The 19,540-nt window shown below is 42.5% G+C and overlaps 3 protein-coding genes across 6 annotated transcripts; all 3 read right to left on the reverse strand.

Annotated features, from left to right (window-relative positions):
* Positions 1–1,567: 1,567 nt before the first annotated feature.
* Positions 1,568–17,189, reverse strand: gpt (glutamic--pyruvic transaminase). 4 transcript variants are annotated; one of them, XM_088311935.1, is made up of 12 exons: positions 16,946–17,189; positions 12,857–13,043; positions 9,050–9,139; positions 8,313–8,421; positions 7,586–7,719; positions 6,987–7,230; positions 6,397–6,476; positions 6,190–6,326; positions 5,224–5,398; positions 4,956–5,111; positions 3,438–3,550; positions 1,568–2,062 (listed from the first exon to the last, which is right to left on the reverse strand). In XM_088311935.1, the coding sequence occupies exons 1-12, from the start codon at positions 17,167–17,169 to the stop codon at positions 1,972–1,974; spliced, it is 1,740 nt and encodes a 579-aa protein (XP_088168061.1). In that variant the 5' UTR covers positions 17,170–17,189; the 3' UTR covers positions 1,568–1,971. The 4 variants fall into 4 exon arrangements, with proteins under 4 accessions (XP_088168061.1, XP_088168063.1, XP_088168064.1 ...); XM_088311937.1 differs by lacking the exon at positions 16,946–17,189 and adding an exon at positions 13,525–13,630; XM_088311938.1 differs by lacking the exon at positions 16,946–17,189 and adding an exon at positions 13,123–13,458.
* On the reverse strand, positions 13,701–16,935 carry fuz (fuzzy planar cell polarity protein). The gene has a single exon (XM_088311941.1). The coding sequence runs from the start codon at positions 16,214–16,216 to the stop codon at positions 14,906–14,908; it is 1,311 nt and encodes a 436-aa protein (XP_088168067.1). The 5' UTR covers positions 16,217–16,935; the 3' UTR covers positions 13,701–14,905.
* Positions 17,190–18,119: 930 nt separating the features above from the next.
* On the reverse strand, positions 18,120–19,536 carry LOC148326158 (guanine nucleotide-binding protein G(I)/G(S)/G(O) subunit gamma-5-like). The gene is made up of 3 exons (XM_088311943.1): positions 19,362–19,536; positions 18,285–18,428; positions 18,120–18,207 (listed from the first exon to the last, which is right to left on the reverse strand). The coding sequence occupies exons 1-2, from the start codon at positions 19,440–19,442 to the stop codon at positions 18,303–18,305; spliced, it is 207 nt and encodes a 68-aa protein (XP_088168069.1). The 5' UTR covers positions 19,443–19,536; the 3' UTR covers positions 18,120–18,207; positions 18,285–18,302.
* Positions 19,537–19,540: the final 4 nt, after the last annotated feature.

The following is a 19,540-nucleotide window of genomic DNA, read 5'->3' on the forward strand; positions in this document are numbered from 1 at the left end:
CCAAGATAAATGTATTTAAAAAAAAAAACTATAAAAATAATTACTAAATACAACCAGTTTTCAATTGCAGTCATCAAAATATTTTTTTAATGAACCTGAATGTATTTTCTACTTTTTAAAATAAATAAATAATAAAACCAATATAGTCACTTTTGAAAATGACAAGTAAACAAGTTTCATTTTCTGCAAAAAACAAAATCTGATTTTCGGCTTGGACCATAAAAAATATAAAAATAGTTTTTAAAAAAGTTTGTTGCATTTAGCATGAAAAAATTCATTGACAGCTTCTTTAGCATCCAACCTCATTGTTGTTCTATTTCCACTTGCTTGTACTGCGCCTAAGTTTGGATAAGTCACAAAGAAAAGTGAGTTGTTCTTGACTCAAGCACTTCATACGACACAGCACAGGCGAATTTTGTTTCCTCAACTGTTCTGCTGCAGGGGCTCTCAAAAGCGACTTCCTGTAGTGCCGATGAAAGTCTGCATTAATGACGACTTGTTGCATTGACTTCATTTCGATTAGTCACATTCACTCAGCCATCAGTAGGCTGGACGCCGCAATCAATATGAACAATGGACGAAATGACGCCAGATGGGCGGCTCGCAGAGATTTGCTGTCACTTAACCACCGTTCACGTCCCCTGCAGCGTGCGAGACGCAACACCTTTCAAGCCTTTTGCTTTGTTCATGCAAAATAGTTAACAACACTTAAAGGGGTGATGACCCAGCCAGCGTGATCCGTTTATCAATAACAAGCTCCATTTATGTATCATTTTATCAGGAAATTGATATCGACTTGTATTTTCTATTTCATCTATTTTGGAGAAATGTGTGAATAAATCATTTGAAAACCGCTCACTAAAAATTAGGGATGTGGCCACGCCCCTTTTGTTCCCTCCACTTCTTGGTAGGAGTCACGCCAGAGACCGATCAAAATTTGTCCAATCAAAGTCATTGCTGATAATGTCAAATAATGGGACCGAACAGCCCCAAAATGTATATGGACATCAGGTTTTCTGAATAACACAAAATATAAAATATTTAGCCATAATAAAGGATGAACGTATAGCTTCAGCAACAATTGGATTTTCATTTCGGATAGCTATAATTTACAAGGCATGCTAAAATTTGGATTGTGCAAGCAAATAAAGCAAGGTCCAATTTAAAGAGAAAATATTAAAATTTCTCAAAAACCTGATGTGCTCAAAAAAAGGTAAGGCTAATTTCAAACTTGTGTCAAGTAACTTTTGTTTTAAGTGATCTTTCTTAGGTTGTTCTTTCAAAACAACAACACAGCAAACATCGTTGATTCTTAGAGATTATACCATTCATTTGCGCTATTTGGCAAAACATTACAAAAACAAACAAAAAAAACGTTTTACCCCAGTGAGACTTAGTAAGGAAGCAAGGCCAGCTTTGCATATAATATAAGTTTGATTAATGTATGAATAGCTTATTTTTTTCATTTTGTCAGTGCTCCGCATGCTTTCTTCATTGTTTGCAGCGAGATGAAAATGACCCTTTAGTCACATGAATATTTCTCCTCAAATACATAAAAAGGCAAGAATAGGCTGGAAAATGACATTTATTTTGGTCATGCAAATTGGACTTTCTGTATATTTCCCCAGTCACATACAGCCTGCAGCAATCAATATTTCATAGTTTGTTTCTTAAAGCAGCATTAATTGTATTTTTTGAATTAAAAAAAAAAAACCTTGGCACGTTTTCTTCCATACTCACCATCACCGCTATCCTACAATACTGACGCAAACGTAGTTTTAAGTGCCCTTGTTTGGACGTCCGCAAACATCCAAGTGGAGGAAGGAAGTGCGATAGAAAGAAGAGTCAACGTGAAGGCACTTAAAAAAAAAAATAGAATAAAAGTAGGATCGGGATTTTGGCAAAAGTTCTTCAAACGATCGTGCTTGTGCGTGTGTGTGAGAGAGAGAGAGAGAGAGAAAGGGAGGGGACTTAGGAGTACTGCTTGGTGAACCTCTGGTGGAACTCCTTCACTTTACTGAGGAGGATCTTCAGCTTGTCGGCGGGAGGCAGGATGGTCATCCTGTCCAAGAAGAAGAAAAGGTTTAAAAGGCGTGGAGATAATGCATTTGACCGACTTTGAATTTTTTACGTAAAGTTTTGCCTTGAGAGACGAGTGGCCTGACTGTGGCATCAGACTCAACTGACTTTATAACAAAAGAGAATTAGAACTTACATGTACGGTACCTTTCAGTTGTATTTAACATTTAAGTACCAGACATTGGAATTTAATCATTAACTGTTTAAAAAATTATATTGATATAAGATTTGTATCTAACTTTAATGTGAAATTCCTTTTGAATTGAGTCATTTGACTATTTTGTTTTCCTGTGTTATTTAAATTTGAAATCTGCCTAAAGTTACAGCGGCTTATAATTTACCTCCTATTTTTGTAAATAAATCGACACAAAATTCTGAATTTACCCAATGAATTTTGTTTTTATTTTCACTTTTACGTTTACACAAGCTTCTTGTCACAAGATAATTAGAATATCAAGCCTTTGGAAAGTACTCCACTCAGAATTGAAGTCCTTCTAAAAGAAACCTTAAGAACGCAAGAGTCTTTCCCCCTCTGCCTTTTAAATATCCGCAGGAAGCATGTCAGAGCGTAAGCGGACCCAAGTTGTTAAGCCGAGCCATGCGTCTTCGGCAGCGGAACATTTAAAGATTTCCCCCGACTTTGAAGGATCACCGTTAAGAGAAGAGGTTCAATAGCGACGATAAAGCAAAAAGCTTCCCCTCCTAATTTTGTCGCAGCGGATACAAAAACAATCGATCCATCTACTGCAGAGTCAATTAGAAACTCTGGGCTCAAATACATAAAGGAATTAATTAGGATGCTTTTCGAAAATGTTCATTCATGAAGACAACGTAGCAATTTTTAACATCTAAAACATTTTTTTTTAAATGTGAGGGACTCTTCACATGGTGAGGAAAAACTGCATTGTTAAGTTTACTACGCTTATAGTGTGTGGTGTACTAGAAGTGACAAATATGGTAACCACATCTGCTGTAGTACCAAGACTGACCTGTAAGAGGCAGTGTGGTGCCCAAAAGACAACCAGATGGAGAAAAAATATCAAGAAAGGTAGAAGTAGGAAATTGATAAATTGTCAATCATCAAATCACTCTCATTGTCATAAAAACTTAATACAATGTCATAAAAAAAAAGCTAAACATTTAAAAAAAAAGTGATTTTTAAAAATGGAGGAATAGCTTCATGACAACAACAATATTTCAACATTTTACAAAATTACTTAATCTGTCTATATTAATACAATAACATAAAAAAAATTATTTAAACATCAGACTAAAAAAAAATTTGTGCACGATTATCAGTGTGTGCGCGTGTGTGTGTGTGTGTGTACTGCGCTTTAGTAGGCCTACTGTTTTCTTACCTGAAGTGGTAGGTCCCGTCCTTCTGCCCAAAGCCGCTGCCAGGAACAAGGCAGATGCCCGTCTCCTCCAGCAGTCTCATGCAGTAAAACATGTCAGGCTGTTGGCCTTTTCCCTTAAAAAAACAAAAGACATTTGTTACATCAACACATTACCATACGTGAGTACTGTGTGATTTTTATTTATTTATTTTTTTTTTTGCGGCGCCTCCACAGTGGAAGAAAACTTTTTGCCTTAAGCAATAAAACAATTTACAATGCGGGAGCTTCAGTTTTGTTACCATTTAGAATTGGAATTATTTGGCCTTTGGCGGAGATTTAAGTTCTACTGAGTGCCACTCTAGTTCCTGTGTTGTGGTATTTTTAGTCCTCCATGTCCTGAATGCACTTTTATCTTCTTCCACAAACTTACAAGAGTTTGCATTAAACATTCAGCCATGAAGTGGGCCCAAAGTAAAGCAAAAGGGCTTTTTTTTTTGTTTTGTTTTTTAAGCAGCTCATGAATGAATGAATTAATTAAGACTGAAAGGCTCTTGAGCGTTATTGGCGATTGTCGTTCAGTCTCCATTTGGAGAACAGCACACATTCCTCCGGTCCAGGGCCGCTCGAACGCAGGGGCAGCCTTCGGAGACTTCAAAAGGCGACATCTCGCGCTCGATTTCAACAAAACCAATAGATTCCGTTCTGAGGCGACGGGCAATGTACGAGGACGTCTAATGGATTACGCAGGCCGCTCGCTTTAACTACGTCCCATGGCGTGGCCGCTAAACAAGCCGCCGCTCGCTCCGACTGCCGACGCCGAGCGATTGTGACGCTTGGATACCCGATGATGCCGAGGGAAGTTAACGAGGATCAATTGGCGGGTCAGCTGACCTTTTCAAGTGGGGAGCTAATCACATTCGCTCTTTTCCGTCAACCGTGCCGCCTTAAAAGAGCTTATTTAACAGCGCTGTATCGTGAAAGATGACCAATGTTTTTAATGAAGGCGTTGTGAATGTTATCATTGCGAAAAGTTGACTTTTAATTGTTTTTATACAAATTCTAGTCTCACAAGTGCCCGTCGTAGGAAAACTACAACTGCAGTCTGAACAAAATCATTAGCGAGTAGATGCTAGCGCGAGCTTGACCCAATAGAGCTGACTTTGGGCCCCATCCCATCAATGCTGCAAATTTAAAAGACAAATTTCTAGGGTGGCAGCATAGTATCCGAGTGCTTAGCATATCTGCCACACAGTTCTGAGGTCATGCATACATCTTTTTGACAGCTATCTTACTCCTTGGACTGCCTCTCATGAAAATTCAGCTCATGCCAATTAGGTTATGCGCTACAGAAAATAGATGGATGTTGCATGAAAAATGTCATGTACTGTTTGTAACGGTTTCATGATGGCAACGATTAAAAAAAAAATACATAAAAATAAAAATAGAAAAAAAATAAAATAAAAAATAAATATATATATATATATATATATATATTTTTTTTTTTATTTTTTTATTTTTTATTTACAGTGCAATACGTACTGCGGCCTCTTTGACAGCCTTCTCTGGAATGCTAATACGAGGGAAGGAGTACATGGCACCCTGCACAGGATTGCAGCTTATGCCAGGCACAGTGTTAAGCACCTCCTCTGTCAGTCTGGCCTTGTCTGCTAAGGCACTCAGGGTAGCTGTGCGCTCCTGAATGGCAAGAAAAACAACAAAAACAAATAAATTAAAAAAAAAAAAAAAACACTCACAGAAACATCCTTAAAAAAATGTAATCAATCCCTTCTATGAGATTTCATTGTACCTTCATGAATTTTTCATACGACGGTTCTCCGGGCTGCGGCGGGTTGACCACCAGGTCCATCAGTGCCTGTCCAGGAACGGGCGGGCACAGACGCACCGACACCAGCTTGGTCAGTTGAGCCTTCACCTCCTCGTCCATGTTGATGATCTCCATGTAGCCGCCACGGAAGCCACATCTGGGAGGAAAACATATAGAATGTAAAATGAGTTGCGTTGAGATTGGACTAATCACAATCAGGATTACGATAATAATAATAAAAAAAGTATTTTAAAAAATTAATAAAAAGAGGATTTTGGTGAGGTTTAATTGCTTTTATACAAACTGTATGTTGGGAGTGAATGCCCACCCATCAAGTGTGACATTAAACAACTGAGTGTTTTGTCATCTGCGGACTGCTGAAAATGTGCCCGTGAGTGAGACATTCTGCACAGCTGGCCCACTGGGGCTAATTTACATAATTCCCACGCGCACACCGTTTCGGTGCCCATGACTTGCTCAGTCAGGCTGGGCGAAGATCCAGAACCACTTTCAAGGACAGCCAGATTAAACTGACGAAAACACTCAGGGGCGCAGCCAGGAATTTTTCAGTTGGCCATGCATGCGCGTATTCACATGCTTGCAAACGAGAAGTCACCACATTTTTTTATTCTTTAGCTTTCGACGCAACACGAGACTGTCACTGTTCTGCTGTTCTTCTGGCATCTATTGCAAATGTGTTTGTGTGTTTTAATTTGTGTTCTAATTACCTGCTAATTTATATGACGGCAGCTGTTGTGAAATGCGCTATATAAATAAAATGGTATTGGATTGTATCTCATGCACTGATTTGCTAGCTAACAGCTAATCAGAGCTTTGACAGAAAGTTGTGACTGGATGTTTTGGGACCCTTTCCCCAAAAAAAAAAAAACATGCAGAAATCAACCAAAGCGTATTTGGTGAAATAAAGGCTCAAGAGTCGTCACTTACTCTCCCATGTAACATTTGGAGGTGGAATGGAAAGAGGCCAGCTCCACCGCGTTGGAGTACTCGGGCCCCATCTCAAAAAGCACCTTCTTGAACGAGTGGAACTGGCACCCATCGGCGTACACGTTATCCTGGTACACCTGGTGAGAAGAAGAAGGTACGGTAAGGAGCGTGTTTGTTTGATCGCGCGGAACGTTGCCGAGCGGTTACCTCGTCAGCCATGAGGAACAGACGCTCCTTGGCGGCGAATCGGATGACGTCTTCGATGCATTTTCTGTTCTGAACCTGGCCTGGGGGCAGAAGAGGGTCGATGAGCCGCATGGTTGTGTTGCTTTGCTGCCATCTAGTGGCGTAAATTCTCAACGTTAGGGTTAAGCAATACAAGGGTTACTCAAAATAGTTATAAAAATATATATGTAAATTTTGAGTCTTGTTGAAGCTTATGATTTTCTCCTACTAAGCCATTTTAATCATACTAGCTGCACCCATCTGCAAAAATGCCTCAGGCACAGAAATAGAGCCTCCAGTGTTTTTGTCCATTTAGTGTATTTAGATCCTCTTTGGTGGACTCTAAAGCAGCCACCAGAGATTGTGAAGCAGCATCGGATAACCCTAACAAAGACAGTCTTTCTCTTGAGTGAGTTTACTCAGTTGCCATGGAGACGACAGCCTACACTTACCCTGGTGCGCTCTCGGTGAGAATAATCCCGAAGATTCAGCTGAATGTTTTGGGGTTATCCCCCCCCCCACCCCAACCACCACTCGCCCCACTAGAAATAACATTTTGACGGGGGCTTTACCGGTAGGGTTCCCGGGATTGATGATACACAAGGCTCGGGGGTTGCAGTGGCCGCGTGCCTCGTCCAGAGCCCGCTGCAGCTCGCTGATGTCCATGCTCCAGCACGCCTCCTCATTGAGGTAGTAGTTGATCTGCACGGCGCCCAGCTCGGCCAGCGCCGCCGAGTACAAAGGGTATTGCGGGATGGAGATCATGACGCCGGTGCGGGCCGCGCCCTCGCCACACACCAGCAGCTTGAGCATCGTCTAAACAAAACAAACAAAAAATTCATATATGATGTATGATGGCATTTAATGTTATTAAAAAATAAAAACACGGTCGCATCGCAGTAGCCAGAAATAGAAAAATACAAGCTGCTTCTATTTTCATTGTAAATCAAAAACATGAAATCTGTCCTGGATTTACAGAACATCAAGCTTGGAATCATGATTCATTGATGACCTCTAGTGGTGTAAGCATGTTACTACAACACACCAACCACTTCAGAAGGGTGAAGGTGAACCGATGAGAGTATCTTCAATATTTTATGGAATTGTATGAATTAAAAATGAACAAATATAATTAAAAAATAAATTAATTAATTAAAAAAAATGTTCTTACCACAATGCCGTCGCTGGCCCCCGTGGTGAGGTAAATGTTGTCCGGGTCGCAGTGCACGCCGCCGTCCCTTTGCTGAATGTAGCGGGCCACGTCCTGCCGCACACAGTCGATGCCTTGACTGGCACTGTACGAACCTGAAGAACAGAAAAATAGACAATATAAGCAGTGTCAGGTTGTCATAATTAGCCCATAAGGTGACTAAAACATCTGAATATCTCAAAATGATTTGTCTCGAGGGGGGTGTCTGTTACCTCCACCAAGGAGCAAATTTCCTATGGTTTGACTTTTTCAATTATTGTTTTGTTCCAATTCTGCCGACCTGGTGTATTTGAAATCCCAATATGATTGCATTGCTTCATACTAAATAAACAAATAATACGAATACATATGATTGAAAAATTATTTATTATTATACATTATGAGCATTAATGGGTTAAATGTAGGGGTCTTTCAATAACTCCTCTGAGTTTTTATTTAATTTAAGAAGGGTCTGCACATAGTGGGCTGGGTCAAAAGTTCATTTGGACGATAAAAATAACCCCCAAGCTGTAGGTTGCCCAACACCTGCTCCCAAAGTCCCACAACAAGTCGCCACGACAACATGGAGCCACAAAGCGCCCCCCCCCCTGCTCTGAGGAGGAGGAGGAGCACATGGGGCGTTAATGCCTGTCATGTAAATAAAAGCTTGCGGTTCATGTTAGAAGAAATCCAACAAAACGCAACACACCCATACTGTTGCCACCGCAGGACTGCAAGATGCGGCGCGCTCGACTCTTTGCGTCCTCTGGGAAGGTGCTGTCTTTGAGCAGCTCGGGGTAGGAGCACAGCGCCAGTACCTTCAAAACAACACAGACACAGGAGGTGTGATGTGGGGATATGAGCCTTTAAGAGGTGGGGCCTTGTTGGGGGCGGAGCGGGACATGTGACATTGGCAAATCAGCGTGTGAGTGTCTGCGTGTGAGCTGTGGCCAACAACAGCTGCTGTGTCAGTGTATAAACATCTCAAAAAGTGCATGGGCATCCTTGGTAGTCCTTTCCCACATTAAATAGCGTTACATCAAATAAGTATACTGTAAAACGCAATATAAATGGAAAAAATGGCCGTTCAATTGTCAAGCTGTACATACTTGATCACTCTGAGAAGTTGTTTACGCAGTGGCGGTGGTTTGATGTTTGGACGTGCAAATGTAAAATGACGTAAAAATTATTTTATTCTTTTAAGAGTCGCGCTTTGTTTCCACAAGAATTACGAAAGCTGTCGACGCCTTTGGCCAAGCCGTATATCACTCATTTGTTTGAGAAGAAATGGAATGTTTTCAACAGGACAAGTAAAAAGGTGTATAAAGTACACCGTAATTGTTGACCTATGCATGTCAAGTATGTTATTAAGAGACCCGAGGGCTGGCTTACATTTTGTAAAAATAAATAAATAAATACAATTTTAAAAAGGGGGGAGGGGCTAACCTGTCGAAAGAAGGTGATTGGCTGCTGGCCCATGGCATGCGCATCCCCAATGTTGGCTTTGATGACCTCCTGGAAGGGCTTCTTCCTCCCCTGTGTGTCACAAACACAAACAAATACCACTGAGTTCATTCTTTTCTTCGGTGTTTGACAGTTTTTGGCTCTGGCTGACCGGCGCTGGAATAGAACTCAAATTTAAATGCAAACAGATTGTGGCCCATAAAAATGAAGCGGCAGGCATACCACTGCGAAAAAAAAACAAGCTGGGATTCATTAAAGCGGCTGTTTGTTAGTTTGCTGCTTTGCCTCACATAGGTTGTTCAACCTAAACTGCAGTAAACCTTATTCTCACGGGTGCCTCATGACACAGACATGCTTGAACCTCCTAAGTGATGGGAAGCACGGAAGATTTATGGCAACTATAAACGTAAAGAGCTGTTTTCCGGGGCTGTCATGTAAAGTTTGGAGGCGTATGCTAGCTGTAGTGGGGAGCTAAAAGCAACATTAACAAGCACATCCGCACGCAAACAAACAAGGACTCATCGCACGCTGTGCACACGAGCAGAAGAGGAGCACTTTCACATTCGGCATTCCCCTGGAATCAAAACAGCCTGTTTGTCCGATTATACGGAGCAAATGTGAGTCTGTTGCCACCTCATTGGTCAGAGAGAGAAAAAAAAAAAGATTGTGGGCCAATCCAGTTTGCCGGAGTGCATCACACCCCAAAGTCACCCCACGGTGGGTTCTGATGGCACTCAAACGATCTTTTGCTTGCTGCCCTCTATCGCTGATAAGTCAGTTGGACAAACAATTCCTTTATCACTTTTAAATCTATTTAATGAGTAGATAATTGTTGCTCTTTGAGAGTGAGGGGGAGAGCGAGAGAAAGTATACTACCTTGTGCTGTCATCGGCAAGTGAACGAATAAGACCGCAGCTGCTGAATTCCAGCTCAGACCTTGGAAATTTTGGAAACAAATTATATTCCAATGTTGCTTTTAACAATCAAACTGCAAAAATCTAAACAACTTTGAAATTGAAATGCGCAATGCAACCATGACAGTGTAAGGTAGGTTCTGCCTAATGGTTATTGCTGCAAATTACAAAGGTTTGGTGGGCAAACTACGGCCCGGGGGCCACGTGTGGCCCATTAGATGTTTTAATCCGGCCCGCCGAAATTGAAAAAAATTAAAAGAATCTACCTTGTTAATGTTTTATTTTCTAAATACTGTGGTGTGTCAAAGAAGAATATTTTGTTTTAATGCTTTTGTTCACTTTCATTTAAAATTAAATGTGTGTTTTTTTTCTCCGATGAGGTGAGGTGACCAAAACACTCCATCCATCTCCTCCTGGCCCGGCCCCTCTGTCAAATTTTCGAACCTATTGTGGCCCGCCAATCAAAAAGCCGCTGCCGTAGAGATAATACTACAACTTATCTTTACTTCTTATCTTTCGGGCAAGAAAGAAAGCAAAGTAGTCGGACTGACACTATATGTGACATTGGCTGGTCGTTGCGATCAAAATCATCAAATGATGAAAACAAAAAAGAAAACAAAAGTCAGGAAACCTGCTGAGACAGCAAAGTTGTCCAGCCGACATTATGTGAACAATTGCTTGCTTGCTGCCACACAAAAAAAAAAAATTCAGCCTCGACTCCGACTGATTACATAAAAACACAAAATTCTATGAACTAATTTTGTTTTCGAGTCACTCTGTTTAGGCAGCAAACTGGTGAGGTTACAGGTGCCGTTCTCAACAGGGAGATGCTACTTTGGTGGAAAACTTTGGACGAATGTTAGTGATTGTGGAGAAAGGCGTCTTTTTAAAGGGTCAGCATGCCTTCAATTGTGCCAGAACGCAAAGGAAGACGGACAAGAAAAGCTTTGTGTGTGCATGCATGTGCATGTGCGCGTGCACGTGTGGCCCAATTGACTATCAGCTTGCATGCCCATGAGGACAAAACAAAGGCAGCAATGTACAAAGTGCATTTGTACGGAGCCCTTTCGTGGGATCTTTGCCAACTAGTGGGAGCGAGCCTTTTTTTTTTTTTCCTGGTTTGATAAACGAGGCGAGATATAGCGATGATACGAAGCGATGTGAACAAAATGTGGGCTTTGTTTTTTTAACAACCTTCATTTTGACACTGTAAAGGTGGGCACGAAAATAAATTTCCTGATGGATGGGGAAAGATAATGATGAGCTGGGGCCGACGGGGGCTGAATTTTTGCTATCTTGCTATTTCTCCGTAGACGAAAACTGCAACATAATTTACAAATCAGTAGTAGAACAGATTATGAAATGTCACGAGAGGCTCCTGTTGGGATAAAATCTCAATGATTAACCAACAGATGGACTTTGCCAAGAGGATATGGGCCCAAGCGTCCAAGTGGTAACCCGCCCGGTCATCATCGGGGGTATTTTTGAAGTGGCAATGACATACGCGAGAAGCTTTTAGCAGGAGAAAGTAAATATACCTCGTCCATTTTCACCCCGGTGATAACGCAAGACTGTCGTTGAGATTACGGTTCAGGTGGGACATGAGCAAATGGGTGCTTTTCTTCACAAAGGTGTCAGATTATTCTAAATGTTATGTAAGCATTGTTAAGATGCTCGGGCGCTTCACGAGGTAGGGCAGCACAATTGAATAAGATACAGTGCAAAATAATATATAATAGATAATATTGTCGATTTTTTAATTTTTTTCCACCAGTAAATATTCTTTTGGGAGGGATCAACAAACATTTTGCACATTGCTCATTATTTTAATTTGCGCGTTATCCTTTTTAGTAGGGGCGCTCCGATCGAGTGTGATTGGCCAATTTTTACAGAAAAGTACGTGATTGGTGATTGCGATCGTAGCCTTTTATAACCGATCGATCACCCTAAGCGGCCAATCGTTCTTATATAACGTGATAACATCGGCAAACAATTAACAATGGCGTCATATTTTATTCCAGAGAAATTTACACCATCATGTTGTTTCTTTTAAATTACATAATGCAGTCAGTAATGCCACATGTAGTTGTTTCTACTTATAACTTAACACGACTGCTAATGCGTGTAGCATGAATCGTAGTTAAAAGTTCTTGTGGCTTTGTAATAAGACATTTGCAAACAACTGCTTTTATCTGAGGAACATAACGATCCACATTTTCCCCTATTTTCGCACATGTTACAGACTAAAATATTTGGGGGATTAATCTCCGGCGTTAACGCTTCAACTTTGACATAATTTATAAAATCCCAGAGACGTGGAGAAGAGGTGAAGGCAAGAGGAAAACCGTTTTCAACAAAACAACCAAAGAGTACATTCAACCTTTTAAAGGGTGACGCCAGATGTGCATAACCAACAACAGCAACAGCCTGACACACTTGCCAGTGACAATAAAAAAAACTGCTGTCAGTGTCAGCCCAGGAGGATGCAGCCGAGATGAAAGGGACCCCGGTGTAGAGTTTCATCATGATGGGAGTATTAAAGCTGTCAAAACTGTATTAAATGATGCAGTAGGATGTGGAGTGTCCCATTGCATTGTGTCCAATGCCAAATAAATACAAAATAAAATAAATACGCTCCTGCCTAGTGCCAAGTATGAAGCAAACCACAATGTGGCTAATTGTTCCAATTTCAACAAATACCTCTGTAACAGTGTCAAAACCAAAGTGAGCATGATCATTTTTGCCTTTTGGGTAGGTGCCTGAAAAATGAGTGTACATCCACAAACCAATTATAGATGCAACAATTCACGTTTAGAAAGTTTTTTAACGCCAAAAACTGGATAAAAGTCCATTTTCGGAATAAAAATCGGCTCACCTCGGAGAGCTCTTTCTCCAGCTCAACCGCCCGCTGCACGATGGGCCCCCGCACGGCGTACTCGACCATCTTCACGGTGGGGTTCATGGTGTCGATGGTCAGCACCTTCCCCCGCGGAGAGCCTCCGTTCTCGGCCACGCTCTCCTTGGGCAGCCCGCAACGCGTGGCGCTCAGGCCGGCCATGGCTCTGGCGGACACAAGGGGAGAGGTCAGTGAACGCACCGCCGGTACACCACCAATGCCACCGCTAACGGCTAACGCTTCACCCCAGCTTCGAGTCAAACTGAGGCGGGCGACTTTGCCGGGTGACAGCCGCCCTATCTTCGCCGCTGCCATGTTCTCTTGATAGTTTTCAATGGAGTTCACTCGGACGAAGTTCAACGATAAGCTGAGCAAGTGCAGCCGCCACCTTGAACGAGAGTCCCTTTGAACTTTGATCAGGGTACAAGTCCAAACTTCCTTAAAAGTAAAATGGTGGTACAAAAAAAATATTCCCGAGATGTTCCCAAGCATCCACAGTGTGTGGATTTTTTTTCCCGTTAGGAAAAAGAGGGGGGATTTGGAATGAACTCTGCACACATGGTAACGATTTCAAGAAAAGGGTATCCCGCCCCCTTTTTGTGTGAGCGCGTTGCGTGTGTGTGTGTTATCCCTCCCCTTCCACGCACCGGGCTCGGTTCTGCTCAAGTTTTGGACCCTGACGTGGCGACGAAGCTGCATGTAATTCCCAGAGAGACAGATGGACAGTGAATGCACCACGGAGGAGACTGAAAGGGTTTTTTTTCTCGAATGCAAAAGAAGCAGAGAGGGATGCTCCTCCTATTTCGGGCTCACCCCCTTTTTTTCCAGATAGAGCTGCTTTGGTCCAGTTAATGGACAACTTGTACTTTGTTAAGGCATCAAGTTGTGGGTTTTTACAAAATTTGGGCCAACAAATTTCTAAAATTGGATTTTAATGAAGTGAAAGGATTGAATGATTTCACATCGTAAAAAATGTAAATTATGTAACGTCCAATGTAATTAAATCGTTTTAACACATTTATTTAAGCACTTTCAAGCGGAGCAAGCATTATTCATAATAATATAGAATTAATTTTCTATCAATCATATAATTGATGTATACCGATTAAAATTAAAGAATAAAAAGTAATATAGTAACAAATAAAGCTGGGATAACATAAATATATAAAAAGTCGAAATAAAATGTTAACAATAACTCATTTATGAATCAGTGTTTCTTTGATCACTCCGAATATGTTGTCAGATTGTGAGGGGATCGCTCGCGTGCAGTCACTGCGTGTTCATTTTCAATTGGGTATAGGTCTGGGCTCTGGCTGTTTTTTGTCATCAAAAAACAAGAAATAGAACATGGCATTAGTAATTGTCTTCCATATATTCAAAGTGCACAAAAAATGCAAAATGAAAAAACAAAGGACATATTTTGTTTGCATTTTTATCATAATACTCTTCACATTGTTTCACATCTTATACAGTTTATTCGTATCTTCACCTGACTCAGCGCATTAATGTGTTTGATTACTAGTCCTTTTTCACCACTTCTGAATTCTTCTTATCATTCTAATTCAGGATTTTTTTTTAACTATAATTCACTTGTCTTTAGCCGTCTAAAGATCTGACAAAATTGTCGCTTTCGAGCCGTAACACTGGACCGAGAATTTATACGTCAACACTGGCACCTGAAGTGCCGTCTAAAACGCCTGTGGGATGACGACTACTGCTTTCGACACAACAGACACAAGGAAGGAATAGCTGTTTTCCCTTCAAATGAACTAAGAGTAGAAGCAACACGTGTGCCTTTCAGATGGAACTCATTTCCAAAGAAGGTGCTCATCCAGCTGATGCAGGTTGCTTATTCACATAATTAGATGCGTGGCAATGTCAGGGCACCAGTGGCAATTGATTTGCAGTCTGTGTAGAAGAGCGATATCAGAAGAAAAATGTCTACTGGCTGTTACGGGTGGTGTAAAAAGGCGGTGATAAAAGTACTGAATCTAGTTAGGACCTTGATGGAGGTCAGAAATAAGGTCATTAGAAACCAGTAGCAGTAATACTCGAGAGAGTTTGTGCGGCGATTGCGTTGAGGGCAAATGTCGGCGCCGTCAGCGGTGTTAGCAGGAAGAGTTGATGTTGCGGCGTCTGCAGCGCAAAACTTTTACACTCATCTGTAACCAAATAGCACTTAAGTGGCTGGTGGGAGAATCCACGAACAAAGTCCTCGGTGTTCCCTTGGTGGGTGCCTCCCTCCTCCTCTGCGGCGGCCTCCGCTTCTTCCTGCTTGAAGTAGCGCGTCGTGCAGAAAATGTAGAAGAGCTTCAGGAGTTCCCAGAGGCGAGCCTCGGAGGGCGAGGGCAGGTCGCTTTGGGGGCGGCCGCGCGAGGGGGAGGGCACACAGGAGACGGAGTGGTGGTTCTCGCGGTTGATGAGGAGGAAGGCCAGGACGTCGGGCCGTAATGTGATGGATGCAGGAAGGCAGTGTTCTCCGACAGCGAGGCAGTCTCGCAGGGTGTCCACCATGGGTGACCAGAAGCGGCCCACCAGAGTGCTTTCGGCACCGTGCAGGGAGGGCGTGGGACCGCACAGCACACACACGTCGGCCCCAGGGAGCAGCTGGAAGCGGAGGAGGCGGTGGGCCACGGTAGGGCTGCCCTGAGGGAGGAACACCGGGTAGTCGCAGGAGGCGGCGCAGGAGTCAGAGAGGACTCGCATTAAAGCCGAGAGCAGGACTATTTCCTGAGGAGCCAGGCGCCACCACATCTCCGTGGCGGCGGCGACACGCCCGTGGATTAGGAGGCAGCCAAACTCACTGTCGGCAGCTTTGGCGAAGTCCTGCACGGCCTCCTGGATGGGGGCCAGCTGCGGAGGTAGCAGACAGTCGGCGCAGTGCGTCAGGTGGCCCAGGATGCCCGGGCGCCGCTCCTCCAGCAGCTCGTCGATGAGGCTGAAGCAAGAGCGCAGGTCCCTCTTCAGTCGTTCCAAGTTCCTGGCGTTGACCAGCTCGTCCTGGCCCAGCACCATCACCATGCAGCTCCACACGTTCTCCAGAAGGCGCTGGAGACGCAGGCGCTCCCCTTTGCTCATGTCCGCACCCTGGCCTGCCTGGTGACTCGCGCTCACAGCGATGAGCATCACGCTGTCCTGGAATACTCGCCACACCACTCTCCCGCCGCCCTCAGTCTCACAGCTGGACAACACCACCCCTTGTCCACTTCCGAACATGTGAACGCCATTCAGGGAGCCGATGATTGAGAAGGGGAGTTGCCTGGAGGCCCCCCTTGTAAATAGGGGAACGCCGCTGCTGGCTGTGAGGCACACAAGCTCTATGGACCCCTCCTGGAACATAATGCTAGGGCTGGGCGATTCTTTTTTTTTTTTTTTCACCGTCCACTATTTGCTGAAAAACTCGCTGTTGTTGTGTTCTTTATGAATTGCTGTAAGAAGCTGTCAATGTTTGCAATTCTCTGGCAGAATATAGTTTTTAAAAAAAATATATATCATAAGTTTAATTACCTCTAAGAAATAGACAGTAATGTGATGGAAAATTCCAATTGAGGAGGCGTTCGCAAATTTACAAGGGAGAAATACGCATGAGCCTCACAGCAATTTTAACCTATCAATATTCATGATCCGTTTATAAATAAAATATATTAAATCTAATTTAAACAAATGAACAAAGGAGCCTTTTGGGGTATTTGGCAACCCCTCTAAAGGAAGGGAATCGAGAAAAAAAATGTGTAATGTAAAATGTTTTTATATATAGATGACATAAATCAGTTGTAAAATCGGATTTTTGTTATAATAAATAACATTTTATTTTAAGGCCATATCGCCCAGCCCTTCATCATGCTCTTTGTTCGATAACGTCATTTTGGGGCTAAATAACAGTCTTGCAGCTAGATGCTAGCTCGCTACTCATTGGCAAATGAGCCGTTAGCATTGGCTGCAACTACCACTAAACTAGTCACAGACATCAAACTATGACTATCATGCAGCAAAGCTGGATTTTTTTCTCTCCACTAGCAGCTTTTACCCAAGGAGAACGAACATGCTGCGTAAAGGGAAACGGGTTACCGTCGTTTCCACAGCAACGCGGTCCCATGATTCATTTCTTCAACCGGCGTCGGCGGCGAGCGTTTCATTGTGACCGCCGGTCCAAATGCAGCCTTTAGCGGTACACTCGTTGTCACGCTGCCGCCTTTCGGCGCACGACGGTCGGCAGACCGCACTTCTGCCCCTCGCGTAAACGCGCCAGTGTGCGTGTGCTTAAATCTTTTTTTTTTTTCAAGGGATGGCATCCACAGAGGTGATGGCGTTCGTCTTCTTCTTCTACATTAAGGCCGGTGAGTGAAGTGTTTGCGCCACCATCTGACGAGAATGTGAATCGAGAGTTCAACTGATTTACCGAGTCAAAGACGTCAAACATAAACGAAACACAATTAGAAATAAATCCAATTATTTTGATAAATTTTGAATTACAAAACAGTGGGTAAACGTTTCATAAACCCATAGAGGAACGGAAGGTTGTCTTAAAAAAAAGTGGATGTCGGTAAGCTGTTAGCGCGAGATGTGCCACATCACGTGATTCTGCCGTCATGTATGTAAAGCCCTTTGAGACTGTCTGTGATTAAGGGCTATACAAATAAAATTGACTTGACTTGACTCATAGACGCATTTACGAAGTCTTTAATTTACTCCCATTACTGGGATATAAGGAAATTAAAAAAAAAATGTATAAAGATATTATCTACATTGTTGGATTTGGGTAACAACACTGTATAATTAATACTGGAATTAATTATGCTACTTTATTATGGACTAGGAAAAGTGTGCATATACAAATGTGATATTTATTCACATGTATTCTTTTTTTCCTTCACTTACCTGGTACTCCACATTTTGAATGACACTGTAGTGAGACATATATAGTGACTATTTATTTATTTACTATTCCGCTCCATGAGGGTAAAAATATATTAAAATTGTATCTGGCTGGAACACACAAAAAGTAAACACTGGTTTGGAGTAACAAATAATGTTTTTATTCATTAAATACAAAAAAGTCCAGAAGAGTGATGACTAAAATAGAATAGAAAAGGCACAGTTAATTAAAAATCCACACTGTGCCATTAAAAATAAAACTGCTTCCTTTCATCGTCTTCTACTGTGGCTGAAAATAGATGGTTGTCTTCTCTGACATGGTTCCAATGTATAATACACTCAAGAGACCCCCCCCAGCGTTGTACCCCCCCCCCTTTCCCTCGTGGCAGTTTTAATGGCTTGGCATGAGGGGCAGTGTTGAGGTCCACGTTTCCCTGTAGCATCAAAATGAAGGCCTGCAAAGGAATCCGAAGATTAGATTAGATATGAGATCTGAAATGACACGGTGATGCGGGCCAAGGTGTATACTCACCAAATGAGCGAGGCGGGTTCACAAGAAAGAGCAGACCTTCTGCGGCCTGAACGGGTTGGTGCTGGACGACACGCCGGTAAGCAGGGGGTCTTGCAAGGCATTCTGCATGCAGAACTGCTGGAGGTCCGCAGCTGCTTGGGACACCTTGGGAGCAAAACACAAATTCAATAATCTTGTCTTTGGAGCCTCAAACTGTGCCATTTAGTGCATGGCACCAGGAACGTACAGGCACAAAGTGCACGTGATCCGACCCACCATCCAATTCTTGAAACAAATAATCACCCGAAAGGAAATGTATGATCTGAGCTAGACTAAAAATATTTAAAAATGAATAAAACACTCAAAAAAAATACATATGCATTTAATGTATTGCGCCCAAGTGTCCATGTTTTCAGTAACGAGAGTGGTAACTGGATGAATTAAACGTGAAAATCACATGTTTCTCTTTACTTTCATGGCTGAAAGATGGGGAGCGAGTGTTTCACTCTTGAATGACATGGGCTGCGTTGACTTAACTCTTCCACTAGATGTTCCTAATATTGCTTTCACCGAAGTTAAAAATGTCCCAATTTGTTTCTGCGAAATTTGAAGGAAAACCTTAATGCTTCATGAAGCTTCACTCACCCACCTCGGACCTTCTGAAGAATTCCTACTAGCATAACATTTTAAGATTTTTTTTTTTTTTTGGGGAGGGGGTGTTATTTTTAATTTCTTTGGGTAATTAAAATCGCACTCGGCTACCAACAGTGACGACTAAATTCAAATTGGATTTCTGCAACGAATTCGCTTCGGAGTCACTTCTTTTCAAGGTAATTCTCACAAGTTGCATTCAAACACCAGATAATGAATACAAATCAACGAAATCTCAAGAAGATGTATATTCGAATAAATATTTGTAAGTTAACAGTACATGAGTTAAAGCCAAAACTTCCCCTTCTTTGTCAAACGCAACGCCCCAGTCTGTGTTGCCGGTTGACTAATGGCTGGCTAACTTGTGAGAGGCTATTGCTAATGCTAGCACAGGAAAGGTAACGGTCGAGACACCCGGCCCGGAAAACAATCAAATTCGCACGTTACCTTCACTCTGTTTATGCTGGCCTCGAAGCGCAGCTGCTGTACGGCCTTTTTCATGGCAACGAGGTTGTTGGAACTCGACATTGTCGCTGTCCTTACTCGGCTAGTAGTGGGGGGCTGCGAGGCTTCGTTTCTGGCTGGGCTCCGGATGCAGGAGGCGAACGGAACGATGCGATGACAAC

The sequence above is a fragment of the Idiotropiscis lumnitzeri genome, chromosome 12, assembly GCF_059441095.1.
Source record: "Idiotropiscis lumnitzeri isolate Australia: NSW breed Sydney's pygmy pipehorse chromosome 12, RoL_Ilum_1.0, whole genome shotgun sequence".
Taxonomy (NCBI): Eukaryota; Metazoa; Chordata; class Actinopteri; order Syngnathiformes; family Syngnathidae; genus Idiotropiscis; species Idiotropiscis lumnitzeri.

Bases quoted from the DNA above. Each gene is read 5' to 3' on its own strand.
- gpt (XM_088311934.1), bottom strand. From the start codon at position 13,369: ATGCTTGGGAACATCTCGGGAATATTTTTTTTGTACCACCATTTTACT. The intron at 7,720-8,312 runs GTGTGTTGCGTT...TCTGTTCTTCAG, and splicing joins CTGCGGTGGCAACAGTATGG to GTTCGTACAGTGCCAGTCAA. The intron at 6,327-6,396 runs GTAACCGCTCGG...TCTTCTCACCAG, and splicing joins TGTTCCTCATGGCTGACGAG to GTGTACCAGGATAACGTGTA.
- fuz (XM_088311941.1), bottom strand. From the start codon at position 16,216: ATGTTCCAGGAGGGGTCCATAGAGCTTGTGTGCCTCACAGCCAGCAGC.
- LOC148326158 (XM_088311943.1), bottom strand. From the start codon at position 19,442: ATGTCGAGTTCCAACAACCTCGTTGCCATGAAAAAGGCCGTACAGCAG. The intron at 18,429-19,361 runs GTAACGTGCGAA...TTTGCTCCCAAG, and splicing joins CCAGCATAAACAGAGTGAAG to GTGTCCCAAGCAGCTGCGGA.